Genomic DNA, 16292 nt, shown 5'->3' with positions numbered 1-16292 from the left:
GTCTTCTCCCTGCCTCTTGGAGTGGAATTTAACCAGTGATTTCACAGCATAGAAGTTATCCAACATTGATTGCTCAAGGGTGGCTAATTTCCGTGTGAGACAATCAATCTTGTCTGCAAGGGGCATCACCACAGACCTAAGTAGGCCCTCAACGTCTAGAGGTCGGAGGACAGTATCAGTGTGCACTACCTGAGGAACTGGGGTGGTGCCAGGAGACGCTGGCGGGACAGGTGTGCCTAGCAGACAAACCAGGCCCCTGGGTAGTGAGACTCTAGTATGAGCATTAGTTGTTTTAGAGATACCCCCTTTGGTCGCGTTGTGCCTGCTTATTTTACTACGTGGTTTTAGAGGACCCCCCCTGTAAGGGCTAACAGGGCGCTTTCTTTTCCTGGGTACTGCAGAACCTGAAACTGGTTTCCCAGATGGAACAGTCGCTAAAGCCGCTACTAAGGAGGTACCAACTTCGGTAGGTGCAGCTGTAAAGGGAAGGTGTAAAGCCTTGTTAGATGTAACAAGAGGGCTTTGGGCGTTGTTAATCTCAGATTCAGGGTCGTCGTATTGGACCCCCAGCAAGGGATTGCATGAGTCGAGTAGGTTAAAATGTGTTGAGTCATGAGCAATGTCTGGTGCAATGGTCGTTACCGTTTCAGAGCTTACCCTAATCCGACTCACCCTCTCGACAGTGACCGGTGAGTCGACTACCACAAGTGGTGTAGGTGGTACATTTACTGGGCTAGGGGCTAGGGCGAGGGTGCCCAAAGATGAGCGCTTGTGTGTCAGGCCCATAGAGTCCCGGGATAGTCTTCGTTCAGCTAGAACTATCTCCTTTTCTACAATGGAGACTGCCCGGGATATAAATTGGTCCATTGTGCCTATGACTGTGTTTCCCGCAGCTTTCCTAGATTTACTAGCTCTAGTGCCTGTGGCCATACTCCCGTTTTTCTCGTACCCGCTTAGCAGAGCCAAGAGATGTGGCCCGGCCCGGCCTCTTCTGGCCACTGATGGCCAAAGATGGTCCCGCCCTTGTCCCGGGCTTCTCCCGGATACTCCCGCGTGCTCCCGCACAGCGGGGAAGGGGCGTCCCTTTATGGGGGCGTAAAGCGAGGGGTGGGAGGGGCAGCAGGTCAGCAGGTGTGCCGGAAAGCAGGGGCTCCTGGTTAGGTGAGTCCCTGCGGCGGCGCTGATAGTACAGGCTCAATCCCTGCTTCCTCGAGACCTTCCTGATGGCTGTGAGCAAACGTGCTCCCAACAGCAACACAAGCCCAGAACTGCGACGCGGCACCCGCGGAGCGGGTGCGGCTAGTTGTGAGCAAAAGTCCAACAGCTACAGAGAAACGCCGGTAAGCCCTCAGCGTGTGTGAATCACACCGGAGTGAGGAGCTCGAACGCTTTTCACCCTCTGAGCGAGGGGTGGGAGGGGCAGCAGGTCAGCAGGTGTGCCGGAAAGCAGGGGCTCCTGGTTAGGTGAGTCCCTGCGGCGGCGCTGATAGTACAGGCTCAATCCCTGCTTCCTCGAGACCTTCCTGATGGCTGTGAGCAAACGTGCTCCCAACAGCAACACAAGCCCAGAACTGCGACGCGGCACCCGCGGAGCGGGTGCGGCTAGTTGTGAGCAAAAGTCCAACAGCTACAGAGAAACGCCGGTAAGCCCTCAGCGTGTGTGAATCTGTGCTAACTTTGGAATGGCTACATCAAAACATGTCGTGTTGGGTGTCAAATGCTTTGGAATACTACCCCTGCCAGTTCTGGCAGCGGGGGTAGCATTCCACCCTTCTAGAGGGAGAGACATGTTCACACTGGCCTAACCCCATAGGACTTTCCTGAGCCCTGGCATCACAAAATGGATAACTCTGCCACAGACACGGGTCTGGCCTCCTGCTGCTGACCGAAACTCCGGCAGGGGAGGCCTGGACAATAGGTTTCCTGTCGAAGGGAGGTGTAACCACCTCCTCAAACAGGCAGATGTGTATTGGGGCTGGGCGGGAGCACTGTCTGGTGCTTTGAGGTCCTGCACTGGGGGCACACTTGGTGTCCCTGTGCATAGTTCAGTTCAAACCAGTTGCAGGGGCTACCTGCCCCTGCTCTGGCGCGAAACTGGACAAAGGAAATGGGTGTAACCACCCCTCTTTCCAAACCCTCCCATAGGTGGGTCCCTAGAGTATGTCCAACCCCCAAACTTAGTATAAGTATGGGAACCCAGCCCTTGCGACTTCAGATTACCCTGGACGAAACTCTGCAATATATATCCTGAACCGTCGACATTCTACTTTGCTTAGAAGACTGAAGAAATCTCCCTTGGGGTCAAGGAGTGACTCCCCTGCTTGGCAGGCACCAAAGAAGCAACTGACCGGTCTGCATCGCTGAAGCTCCCGCCGGACGCCGAAGTCTTTGCATCACCAGAGGTGGATTTCCAGACTTTCCCAAGGCTACCCTGAGTCCACAGCAAAGCTGAGGCCCGTGGCTATCGTGGGTGACGTGGAACCGTGACCCCAGGACACTGTGATCTTTTGCAGCAACAGCATCTTCCTGGGCTTCCTCGAAGTTGTGCTTTGGGCTCCGTGTAGCCCCAGTCTTGAGCACCTCCTGCACCGAAGATTGCTGGCCTCCACTCCACGAGTGACCCGTGGGCCAGTTTCAAGTGCGACCGCTCGAGGCTCCTTCGCGATCACTAGCCCGTTGGCTAGCAGGTCCCCACAAAGGCAACTCCTCTTCTACTTGGGCTTTCCTGTGTGCTCCAGACGTGACCTGACTTACCCTCGCTGGGTGAGTCCCTCAGACCTTGCTGGTCTGCACCCAAGTCCTTTCTCTGAATTCCTGTGACTTGCTGTTGCCAAGGCTTGTTGGGTCCATTCTGGTCGCCGACACCGCAGCACTCGACAGACTTTGTGGGACAGCTCGAATCCAGCTCGTGGACTTCGTCGACGCCTCCTGGACCTCCTGGCTGAAGAGTCAAGACACCCATCATCTCACCTGAAGCACCCGACATCTGTGGGCATTGGTCCATCCTGCCCTCGGTCACTGGCTAGTGACCCAGACTCTGTTCCCTCTGCTTTCAGGTTCCTTCCATCCTAGATCCAGGCTTGGATCTCTTCAGACACTTCTCCTCTTCACGGCAGCAGCAGTTCTTTGCAGGCTTCCATTGAAATCGACGACGCGACCCGACACCAAAAGACACCTATGCACCCGGCTTCCCTGGGTGAGGTAACTCGAGTACTCCGGTGCTCCCGTGGGTGCTAGCCCTAGAACTTCTTAAGTCCAAAAGGGTTTGGTCCTGACTCATTTCTAAGTGTCCCTAATCTTTAAAATTCCAACCGCGACATTGCCCATAGAAGCCAACGGGAACCCACGGTTGTGTTTACACACTGCATACAGTCCCCTTAGGTCCCCTGTGTCACTACCTTGGGTGGTTCCTTGGAGTCCCAGCGATTCTACAGGCTCTAGGCCTTGTGTCTATCCCAGTTGTGGTTCTTATACCACTTTTTTGGTATATGGTTTGGTATGCTGATACTGATAATTGCTAACTTGTAAACAAAGTACTTCGAACTCCAGTCTCATAAAGAGACTAGAGGGGTGTGTTTTATCCTAAATACATATATTTTGAATATATACCTGGTGTGGTTGTCCTTTCATTTGATCATTCAAGAGATTATAGACTGGTAAAACAAGCTGCTTTACATTCCTTCAAGACTTAGCCTGAAGGCTGCTCTCCATAGCTACCACTAGGATAGCTTTCCATAAAGGTTGTCTTTAACCATTCACCATAAGGGGTTGTTTGGACTGATACAAGGTGCCCACTAGAACTAGTGGACAGCATATATCAGGCCACCTTCTCCCAGGGCATACTGGGATGAGGTAGAGCAACTGCATTAATTTCTCCCAGACGAGCATAAAGCTAAAGTGCAGGATTTAGTAAATGAGGGTAAGCTAATTTCAAATTCCTCCATAAGATGTGCTCTAGATGTCGCTGACACTGCAGTTGGAGAGGGCAACACTGGCATTTTGCTTAGATCACATTCTTGGTTAAGGATCTCTGGGTTCAAGCCAGAGGTCCAATAATTCATTCTTAACACACCATTTGATAAGAAACATCTTTTTGGTCTTGAAGTAGATCATGCATTGGAAAAAATGAAAAAAGACACTGAATTGGTCAAGTCCATGGGAGCTCTATAGTCTCTTTCAAACAGAGGCTCCTTTCATCGTTCTTTTTACTGAGGGGGCTCCAAATCACACCACCAGACCAGAGTACATTTACCCTACAAAGGTAACAACCAATCCTCTCCCTCAAGAGGATTTTTTTGAGGAGGTTATAGAGGGAACAACTTTAAAGGGAGGGGTAAGGGCAACACTCCTCGTAACTCCCCTTCCCCTAATAAGCAGTGACTTGCCCACACTTCCCCCCAACTCCACTACACCTGTTGGGAAGACTTCAACATTGTTTCCCTTTATGGCAGTCTATAACAACAGACAAATGAGTAATTGGAATTATCCAACATAGGTATTGCCTGGAGCTTACCAGTAATCCCCTAAGCCTTCCACCTCGACCATACAAATTGTCTCCAGAACACCTAAAATTGCTCAAACAGGAAGTGCAATCTCTCTTACTGAAAGGAGCTATAGAGCAGGTTCCCATACAGTACCAGGGCTCAGGGGTTTACTTTCTGTATTTTCTCATTCCGAAAAGGAACGGTTCCCTAAGACCTATTCTGGATCTAAGTGAGTTAAATCATTATATACTGTCAGAACACTTTCACATGGTAACCCTTCAACAGGTACTTCTACTTTTACAGAAGGCCGATTTTATGTCTACTCTATACTTGAAAGACGCTTATTTTCATGTGCCAATTTATCCGGCCAATCGCAAATATCTCACATTTGTTGTAGCAGGCAAGCATTACCAATTCGAAGTACTTCCCTTCGGTGTGACTACAGCGCCCAGAGTATTTACCAAATGTCTGGCTGTAGTCGCGGCTCATCTCAGAAGACAACATAGTCTTCCCCTATTTAGACGACTGGCTCATCAAAGTGAGCACTTATCAAAATTGCTTACAACACACACAAATCACAAATAGATTTACTTCATCAACTAGGTTTCACTGCCAATGCACAAAAATCTCACCTTTTCCGTCACAAATGCCGTCTTACCTAGGAGCCACTCTAGACACAGTCAAAGCTCTAGCCTCTCCCGATGTAGCCAGAATTCACTATATCTGGGCTCTTATACTGCAGTTTCAGTCCAACCAAGCCTTACTAGCCAGAGTGTTCATGCAACTGCTAGGAATGATGGCATCTTGCATCACAATTGTACCACATGCAAGACTACATATGTGTCCACTACAAGAGTGCTTACCACGTAAGTGGAATCAATCACAGGGTCAATTAACCAATCTAGTGTTGGTAGACAGCTGAACCCATCACTTTCTGCAGTGGTGGAACCTAAAAAAACATGTCGAAAGGACGGCCTTTCATCGAACCTATTCCACAGATCGTGCTCACAGCAGACTCATCTCTCACAGGTTAGGGTGCTCATCTCCAAGATTACACAATACAAGGCCTGTGGAGCAACAAACAAAAGTCTCCACAACAACATCTAGAGCTTCTAGCAGTTTTTCTAGCTCTCAGAACATTTTAAACTTACCTTACATGTAAAACTGTACTAGTCCGAACAGATAACATGACAGCAACAATAACAAAATAAATCCTTTAGATGCTTCTATACTAAACATTATCTGTTACCTGTTACACTTCCAGCAAACTGGACTAGCTTATACATCTGTTCATTTGCATCTTGCAGCACTGCGAGTTTGGAATCTCAACATTGTTCTCACAAGGCTCATGGGTCCACCTTTCTTTTGAAGCATTGCACAAGTGCATCTTGCAATTCCTCTTATGGAAGTTTGCTTTCCTCATTGCGATCACATAGCTGAGAGTTAGTGAGCTACAAGCTTTAACCTTAGAAGGACCCTTTTATCTGACATCTAGCCGCAGATTCCCTAACTTAGAATATCCCCAGGCATCAGACTGGATCCAGAAAACATTTTCCCCAGCAGTACCTCTGCGCGTTGTGGGACGGCATCGCCCGGCTCCGTCCTGACGTTGTCCACGGAAGTGATGTCAATGGAGCCATATAAATCCCTTCTGGCGCACTGATGTCAGTGTTCTTCTTCTCCGCATCCCAACACGGATCCGGGAGAAGCGGTTCCTCTGGCCTGTTTTGTTTTCGGGCCTTCTTGACACCTTTTCGGGTCCGGAACAGTGTGCCGATGCCTGCGGGCTTCAAGTCGTGTGAGACCTGTACACAGCAGATGTCGGCGATGGATTCACACGAGATCTGTATGTGGTGCTTGGGTGAGCACCAGAACTCCACGGAGTGCGCCGCCTGCCGGCAGCTCAAGCAGAAGTCCCTGCGGAAACAACAGATGAAGTTGATGTCCGCCCGGTTGTCCCGGTCAGAATCCTCGCGGCGCCAGCCTCCGTCTCCAGCGGAGGGGTCCAAGTGGCGCAATTCTTCATCCCACGCTGAGGATCCTCTTCAGGACAGGTCCTGGAGTTGTTTCCACGTCTGCCTCAGGTAAGCCCTGGAAAAAGTCACGGAGGTCATCGACCTCGCGGAAGTGTGACGTTGGGGCCCGCTGCTCCCAGTCTTCACCGGACACGGGCCCTCAGGAGTTGACCCCCACCTACCCACTATTTCCTGGTGATGGGGCAACTCGGACCCAGATGGACTCCTATACCAGGGCCCTGCAGGCCATTTTTGGGTCACCCCCTCTCCCTGGCACGCCTTCTGGCCCCACAGTTGGGGCGGGGGGGGGGGGCGTCGACCGAGTGCCCTTAACTCTGGTTCTGGAGTGAGTGCGACATAGGGACACGGCCCAGAGGGGCATTCCACTCAGAGGTGTGGCCCTTCTGCAGTGTCTTCGCACAGCCCTGTGGGGCTCCCCGCGTTGTCACTGGATGCAGCCACAGCACGGAGCTCGACTTTGTGTCAACGTCATTCCTCCCCGCAGGTTCCCACCTCGGTGGAGGTCGAGTCGATGCCGGGCAGGCGAGTCCTCTTTGGGGGTCGACGACGTCGATCTGATGCTGTTTCGATGTCGGTCGCTGCCGCTTCCATCCCAGTCTGTTCCTCTGTTGGTAAAGGACGTGACCCCAGAGGGTGCTCTACCCCCAGGGTTGTTTCACTGGTCCACGGAGCAAGTGCCCATGGGGCACTGGCTGGCTCTTCATTCTGCGGAGCCTCTGTCGTTTGGTGGACGGATTAGCCTCCAGCCGTCCCCTATGGATGACTTGCTGACACTACCTTGGATGGCCATGGAGGCTGGCGCAGCATTTGCGAGGGCGATTCACAGGGCTGCGGATATATTGCAGATGCAACCTCCCTCTGTCTCCCTGCCTTCGGATCCTTTGTTGGATCTTCTCCATCAGGGCACGGTGGATGTGAACCCCTTGTTGCCTTTTGGTGGGTCATTACATGATGTCCTTATGGGGACTTGGGCCAGGCCCTCATCGGGGGACCCCGTGGGTCATGCTATTTCACATCGACATCGCCCTGCTCCAGATGACCCTGCCTGTTTTTCCCTCCATCCTAGGACTCAAGGACGTGTGGTCCAGGCAGCGCTCCCTTCCTCTCCTCCTCCGTTACTTCCTCCCACTCGGGAGTCTAGGTGGTTGGAGTCGTGTGGCCTCAATGTCTTTCCGTCCACCAGCTCGGGTCTTCGGTCCCTGAACACGTCCTGTGTGTTTGCTCTGGCTACTTTTGCCCTTTGGGATTCCGTCGAGCAACTCCTTCCCTCTTTTCCGGAGAGCCCTTGTGCTGAACTGGAGCGGCTGGAGTGAGTGCGACATAGGGACACGGCCCAGAGGGGCATTCCACTCAGAGGTGTGGCCCTTCTGCAGTGTCTTCGCACAGCCCTGTGGGGCTCCCCGCGTTGTCACTGGATGCAGCCACAGCACGGAGCTCGACTTTGTGTCAACGTCATTCCTCCCCGCAGGTTCCCACCTCGGTGGAGGTCGAGTCGATGCCGGGCAGGTGAGTCCTCTTTGGATGGCCACGACATGGCGCAATTTTCCATCTGGTCGGCCATGGGCACCACTGACTCCGTGGGTCGAGCTATGGCCAGGTCAGTTGCTCTGCGTCGCCATGCGTAGCTACACGATGGCAGTTTCCCGGAAAATGTTAAGGAGCGACTCGGGGATCTGCCCTTTGCTGAGGTCAGTTTGTTTAACGGGCATGCCGACTCTGCGGTCCAGCGCCTCATGCCTGGGTTCCCATGACTCCCATGGTTTTTAGTCCTCATGGCGGACTTTTGATTTCGTATGCATTATTGTCACTGCTTTTCTGGGTTCCGTCTCTGGGTTCAAGACGTTATTTCCCAGACGGGTTGTATGGCTGATCAACCGTGTTTTTCCCTTCCTTTGGTACAGCTAGGCCAGCTGTTTATACATTTCTTTTTGACCTCTGCCTATGAGTTTGTCTCAAGAGTTGTCCCTTGCTTTTTATAGGGTTGTGACATACCCTATGTGGGGTATTTGTTAGCTATTATGTAGCTGCTCTTCCTCTCCCAGGAAGTTTCGTAGGCTCCCGTGGAGTCTTCTTCAAATATTTTCTGTCCCTCCTGGGACTTTTCCTATGGGTTATACTATAGGCTTCTCACTTCTTTCCGTCTTCCTGCTGTGGTAGGACGCCTCCTCTGAGGAGACCCACAGACTGGGGTGGCCCTCTCCTGGAGCTTCTGTGTTGCAGCCTACGGTTGTTCCGTAGCACTCTCCTGCATCTGCGGATGCAGCCTGCTCCAGTGTATTGTTGGGGTTATGTCGTATCTGGCTCCCCCCCAGGGGGTTTCACGTCCTCCTGTCTTGCCTTTGGCTAATCTTTCAGCCTTCATTATGCCTCTGGCAATGTTGGCTGTTTTCGGCGTGAGTACAGAGTCCATGTGGGCGCAGTGTTCCGTTCCACTCCAGAACGGTTTCTTTCTGTGTTCTAGGCAGGCACCACATGTGGATCCACACTGGGTGTTTGCGCTGTCACATGGGGCCCATAGTATTCCTTGCACCACTATCTTGGCTGCGAACTCTTCCTGTGGTATTGTCTTCTTCCCTGGTGTTGGGTAGGGCTTGGGCTTTTCGCATGGCTCACCCCCTGTCTGGGGTAGGCCTATAGGCAGTGGAGTCTTCGCCACACAGGTCTCTGCTGCGTGTTGACTTGTGCCCTTTGCTTCCCTCAGCCGTGGCTCAAGTTCTTCCATTTGTTGCTGCACACGGCTCAGGTGTTTCTCCTCCTGGTCTCTGCTGTGATTTTCAGTGGGCGTATTCCATCTCCGGATGATCTCTGGCATTATCCAGGCTCTGTATATATACTTTTTCTTACACTCTATATCTGGGTATTACTGACTCCTTCTTCATTAATGTGGTTGTCAGTGTCCCCGCCTGTAACGCGGAAACTCCATCTTTCCTTCCCCAACCGGGGGGTTGGTGTCACCCCTTTTAGTGTAAGGACATTGTATGTTCTGCTGCGTTTCACATCGGTGCCGTTGGTACCACTTGGGCGACCTTCTATTCTCTTGGGCTGCTCTTTGAGTTTCCTCTTGGTTGTCACTTTGATGACCTTTCATGCATTTCTATATGCTCTGTATATGTTATGAGATGTACACGCACACGAGAAGGCAAGCATACAGGGTTTTCCCTGCTTTGGTTTCTGGAGATTGTCCGAGATTCATTCTCTCTCTCGCTTTGTGTGTGTCCGGCTTGCCGGTGACGTTTGGTCATTGAACCTGTTGATACGGGTGCCTGGTTGACTACCTGGTGATGCGCCCGTCTTTCTCTGCCGACGCGCATATGTTGTTGCTGTTACATTTCATTGTACTTGTGCATTTGCGTAGTTCTCACGGTACACAATGTCTGCTTACGTGTATTCTTATAATCCACATCTATGTATCTCGTGGTAGTCGTAGATTATATGTCTCGGCATGAAGACATCTGCCCTGGACATGTCATTGTTCGGCATCCGCTGTTGTGCATGCTCAATTTGTATGTTCTGACTCTGTCATACTGTTTAGTCCCTTCGCTGGGACATTGTCTCTTGCGGATCCTAGGATCCTATACTCAGTTTAACTTATTTTTGCTGAAGTTTATGGCATTTTACCATTCTGGTTCTGTGATTTCGTTTTGGCCCTGTCTGGACGAAAGTGGGCTCGTATCGTCCTCTGAAGGATTGTGGTACCTTGCTTCCCTTGCTCATGCTTCCACCCAGAACTCATGAGTCTGGTGTCAGCCACGCTGCCATTGCTGAGATTCATGGGTCTGGTGTCAGCCACGCTAGCATTGCTGCCCCCACCTTGTTCTAGTCAATGCTATTGACGGATTACTTCCCTTGGGAAATTGGAGGCTTTTAGTCGCAGACCCTCCTCCAATTGGGTATAGCTTTGGTATCTATTCTAAGTTAAGGAATTTGCGGCTAGATGTCTCTATCAGATGAACAAGGTACTTACCTTCGGTAATGATGTATCTGGTAGAGACACAGTCTAGCCACAGTTTCCTTAAAGCCCGCCTATCCTCCCCGTTCTGCGAGGACCTTTCCAGTTTGGGTTCTACCCACTTTCCTCCTTACAGGTGGCCTTGGTCTTCCTGAGGAGTGCTCTGATACACCTCCCTCCAGGGCTGGATGTATCATTCTGTTTTAGCACGTTGGCTCTCCACCCATTCTCTAGGTTATGTGCCCTTCCATGCTCCTCACCCTGGTTCTTCCGGCGTAGGGATTCTCATGTTATTCTACCCTCCTTCCGCCGTCGTCTGTTTCTCCCCGTTACTTTGGGGTCTCCTTGTCTTTGCTACAGTCGATTGGGTTGGGGATCTATTTGACTATGCTACAGTCCATAGGTCATTATGGGAGGTGTGGTGCGCATTCTCTGTTGTTGCACACTTGTGGTCACTGCCATAAGTCATGCTGTTCCAGTCTTGTTGTCCTTTACAGTTACATCCTGTGGTTACAGACTGTATTTCATACATTTCTTTCCTGTGGTTGCAAACTGTCCTTCGTTTGTCATGCCATTCATTTCATTAACATGGTGATGTTTCACATCTGTCTGTGATTTCTTGTCGTTGTTGTTTCCAAGATTTTTGATCTTTTATGGCACACTACTCCTGTACTTTCACAGTTTTTGTAGTGGCTCCGTGTTGTGGCACAGAAAAGTTCCACAGTGGAAAACTGACGTCAGCGCGCCAGGGGGGATTTATATGGCTCTATTGACCTCACTTCCGTGGACGACGTCAGGATGGAGCCGGGTGACGCCGTACCCCGGCACGCAGAGGTACTGCTGGGAAAAAAGTTTTCCAGATCCAGTCTGACGCCTGGGGACATTCTAAGTTAAGGAATCTGCGGTTAGACTGTGTCTCTACCAGATACATTGTTACCAAAGATAAGTAACTCGTACTTCAGCTACACAAGGACAGGGTAGTTCTATGCGTCAACCCTAACTTCCTTCCTAAAGGGATTTCTGCTATTCATACAAACCAATTGGTTAAGTTACCAGTCTTTTTTCGTCAAACTGATTCTGTAGCAGAACGTGCTCTTCACACGTTGGACGTTAAAAGAGCTTTATTGTACTACATAGATAGAACAAAAGACTTTCGCAAAACAAAACAACTGTTTGTTGCATCTGTTCCACTTCACAAAGGCAATCCAATCTCTAAATCTGGCATTGCAAGATGGATTGTTGAATGTATTCAAACATGCTTCACTAAAGCTAAAAGAACTTTATCTATACCCCTTGAAGCGCATTCCATTCACAAAATAGGTGCTTCTGTGGCCTTTTTAGGTAACATTCCTCTAGCTGACCTATGTAAGGCAGCCACATGGTCTACACCACACACATTTACCAAACACTACTTTGTAGATGTGTTAGCACGACAACAAGCTAATGTAGGCCAAGCAGTACTTAAAACGCTGTTTCAAACAACTGCAACATCTACAGGTTAGCCACTGCTTTAGGAGTATACTGCTTTGTAGTCTATTCAAAGCATGTGTAACTACAGCATACATGCCTAAAACAGATTGTTACTTACCCAGTAAGCATCTGTTCTTGGCATGTAGAGCTGTAGATTCACATGCTCCCACCCGCCACCCCAGGTACCTATAGTTGTTGCAGTACTTAATTATACATTCATACACATGGACATCTCTATTCTACACTTATCTACTCCATTCTCACCCTCTTGCAGGAAAACAATCTAACAATGGAGTGGATGCCCATGTGCTCTATCACCAAAAGGAGTCACCTTACTTCGTGACTAGGAAAGACTTCTTCAAAGTAAAAAGACTTGCAAACATCCAAACCCAACACTAGATGCTAAGAGTATGCAAAACATGTGAATCTACAGCTCTACATGCCAAGAATAGATGCTTACTGGGTAAGTAACATAATCCTAATATGTGATTGGGATGAAGACAAGAAGTGTGCTGAAAAAATAAAGAAGTCATGGAAGCTCATGCTTTCAGTTGTGATGGTGAAAGGTTACTTCTCAGCTTTTCTGAGTTTTCCAGACCATCTGTCTGTGTTCTAATCACTGGTTGTGATGCGCTTTTTACAAAAGGTTTGACACACGTTTCTCCCCAAGCTATTCATGAGGCCTCAGAGGGACCTCAAGGTGGTCTTGACATTTTTTTGATGTGCACACCCTTCGAGCCTATGCACAGTTGCTTCTTAAAACTTCCGATGCTAAAAATTGTGTTCCGCATTGCAGTTATGACCGCTCTCCACACGAGCGAATGGCAGAGACTATCAACCCACACTCTTTATACCACCTTTTTCCTGATAAGTTGGTTTGAAAAATTGGCGGGCTTTTTTCAGAAAGTTTCTGTATTTTGGTATACTTTGAAATAAAAAATGCATTGTCACCCAAAGTGTAATGTATAAATGCTTATAAATGAATGAACAAAAAGTAAATGTTACACGTGGTTAAAAAAAAAGCACAAACTGAAACTTGAGTGATGGTGAATAACTGATTATTTCCACAGTTAAGTGTCACGAGCCATGTCTTATTAGTGCCATTCTACTTAGTTTTTCTCAACTTTTGTGGTTCTTGAAATTGAATTTGACTGTTCCTAAACTGGGAAGGAAATTCCCTTTAACAACAAACTTTGTTTTGTTCTAGGACTTCCTTAAGTATTCAAAGAAAGCATGCTTGGACACAGCAGAATTAGAGGTACGTTAATTATTTTATTTGAAAATTTTAGTCATTTTTAAATTTTGTGTCCTTTTTTTCTTTTTCCCCAACACTTATCCAATTTTAATTTCTAGAGTATATAATTGTGAGCCGTTGAAGCTGGCCACTAGTGGGCGATTGCAAGGTTATGTTTCTCCCCAGACGATCTGTTCCTCCCTGAAGGATATAGAGTTTCTTGTGGGGTCCTCCCTCTAGTATCCGTTGCAATGAATGATAGTGAAAGAGTGACACATTTGAAGTTCAGGTTTATTTTACAAAGGCCTACCTTTTTATAAAGCTGTGATTTGCTTCTTTCTTCAATTTATTGTATATCTCCATGCTTATGTTCCCGGTATGTAGGGCTTCCACACAGCCTTAGTACTTGGATTGTGCACAGCAAGGTTGAGCGTTCTCACAAGAGCACCACATTGTAACTTCATGGGTGAAGCACAGTCGCCCTCCATGTACAATAAACAAAATCTCTATTTCTTTAACTTCTTTCAGCTTACCCCTGCTGTTCCTTCCCTTCCACCCTAAGTATGTGTAGAGAGTGGAAAGTATTGCACAACTGCATTTTTTTTTACCCCTTTGCTAAGTGTAGAGTTTCATTGGAAAAGTAAGGTTACGGTTTCCTCCTACAATGCTGTGGTTCTTCCTGTGTTAATTATCAGCTTATTTAGACTGCAGTGAAAGGTATTGGCTGGGGGTAAAGGAATGAAGGGAGAAGAGGAAAGCTGTGTTTTGGAAGCACTGAGGTGGGCAGAAAGTGCAAGGAGCTACTGTGGTGCACGGAGGCTAAAATGGCACACTGGTGCACTTAGATTGAGATCACAAAGGCTGAAAGGCAGTGATACAAAGACAAATGGGGCACTGTGGCACAGAGGAAGGGTAGACTGACCAAGAGTTGCAGATAGAAATGGAATGGAAATATTGGGAAAGAGGAATAGTAAGCAAAGGGAGTCAGTCTATTGATCAGAACCTTTGTTCGATTTTATAAACAAATCATAACAATGTATCCAGGGCGGAGGAGGCTGGCTTAGTATATGGTGCACACTTATTTAAGTGATGCACCTTTCACTAATCCAGGCAACCTTTACGATGATTTTAGTGGTCTTTGATAACTTTTGAAAGCTCTCAAAGTGGTATCTCTCGAGAGCAGCCATGGGGCTTATCTTGAAGGAGTGTAAAGCAGCTTGTTTTACCACATTTAATCGACAGTGTAGATTAGATGAAAGAGGACTACACAGTATATATATATAAAAAATAGTCTCTTACACAACAAAATCACTAACACATTGGTGTATTTCCTACCCGGAGATATCAACAATAAACATAAAAATACTCAAAAGAAATCAGGTAAGTAGCACAAATATGCACTGGTCTCCAGGGGGAGACAAAACCATATACTAAAGAAGTGGAATGCAAACTGCAAGGAAAAATGAGTCTTGGATCAGAAGACTCAGAGGAGCCGGGAGAACAAGGAACCACCCATGGTAAGGACGCAGGAACCCCACAGAGGCTGAGTGCAGAGTGGAAATACAGCATCGCGTCCAATTGAATTCTATGGGGAAGTTGCAGTTTTAAAGAACAAGGACCCCTCCCAGAGGACCCCGAAGAAACCCTCTGGAGGACCGAAGGTCAGAGAGCCACTCCACCTGTGGAAGCCCCAGGAACCAGGTTACCTGCACGAGGGAATCCGGATTCATAGGAATGAAGTGACTTCGGAACCTGCCGTAGATGACAGTGAAAGACTTTGAAGAAAAGGCCTCTGGAGAAGTCTTTGAAGATGTCCGGTGGAATCCAAGGATGGATTTGTGAAGTGGAGAACCTGTAAGCAGAGGGAACAGTGTCTATTCCATTTGGAGGTGACCAGGAGGCACGGAAGCACAATGCCCACCCTTGGCAGGGAGCTCAGTAGAGTTGATGACCTTGTCGCTGCAGCTGTGGTAACCAGACTATGCTGAGGAAGACCAGGAGCCACGCACAAGCTGTCCCACATCCGATGTTGGTCTCTAGGTGGTCGGTGTCCGGCGGGAGCACCAACAAGCTTTGGTAGCTGCAAATGGTGTGGGAGACGACAAGATGCAATAGTTGGGACCAGCAAGGTCCAAGGGACTCACCAAGTGCAGGAGAGTCGGAGCAGGCCTCGAGCAAGCAGAGGAGCCCACCAAAGCAGAAGACGACCCTCAAAAAGACCCACAGGCTGAAGGCACAGTGCAAGGGAGGCAGTGAGGAGGCTGATCTTCGAGGGATGATGTGCTGGAGGCTGGAGCTTCTTGTAGCATGAATATCTCTGGAATGCTGAGCCAACAAGCCTTGGCAACTGCAAGTCGATGCGGTGCACAGGGGCTTGGTTTTGGCGGCTCCGACGAGGGATACTATCCTCCAAATTGCAGGGAAGACAGGTCAGAGTCAGACAACCACCACATGTTTTTCTAGGCCTCAGGAAGTCCATGCAACGACAGTAGCAGCAGACTGGTCAGCTTTGTTGCAGTGCTTGCAGATGCAGGTGAGTGACTCCTTCACTCCAAGGGAGATTTCTTCAAATGTCCTTCATGCCCCCAGGTCTCTTGGAGAACCTGAGCGAGACACAGACGAGGCAGAAGACTTGAACTGCGAGACCCGGAGCAGCAGGAGTCTTCCTTAATGCAGTCTCGGTTCCAGTCGAAGTCCAACGAAGTCCAAGTGTCCAGACGGTCGACGAGTGTCTTGATTTCAGAGGTGAGTCTTGTTACATGGCGGATCTGAGGACCCACCCATGGGGAGCCCTTAAATACCCTAAGGAAAGGGATGGAACGGCTCGGGAATCCCTCCCAGAGCAGGGGCTGGACAGAGGGGAGGATACTCTCCTGTCTAAGTCAAAGTTTCAAGCCAAAGTGGAAACCAAGGGTGCCTGAACTGACTCAAACCGGAGTACGCAAAGAGGGCACCAAATGTGCCCTTCAATGAAGTCTGGTGGTGCTGGAAAACTCCCCCAGCCCAATACACAAAGACCTGTCTGGGAGGTGGTCACAACTTCCTGTAACAGGAAACCTATTGTTCTACCTTCTCCTGCTCGAGCTCAGCTCAGCAGCAGGAGGGCAGAACAATGTCTG

General features: G+C 49.1%; 1 protein-coding gene across 2 annotated transcripts in view; it reads left to right on the top strand.

Moving 5' to 3' along the window:
• Window positions 1-16292, top strand: part of TRIO (trio Rho guanine nucleotide exchange factor) — a 4621980-nt gene that overhangs the window by 3521183 nt on the left and 1084505 nt on the right. For both annotated transcript variants that reach the window (XM_085606120.1, XM_085606121.1), the window contains exon 44: window positions 13147-13197. In XM_085606120.1, the coding sequence (XP_085462246.1) occupies window positions 13147-13197 (51 nt within the window). The remainder of the gene's footprint in view (window positions 1-13146; window positions 13198-16292) is intronic.

This window comes from Triturus cristatus, chromosome 5_1 (genome assembly GCF_964204655.1).
Source record: "Triturus cristatus chromosome 5_1, aTriCri1.1, whole genome shotgun sequence".
NCBI lineage: Eukaryota > Metazoa > Chordata > Amphibia > Caudata > Salamandridae > Triturus > Triturus cristatus.
Note: the sequence above shows the minus strand (reverse complement) of the source record. Positions and strands in the feature narration are given on the sequence as shown.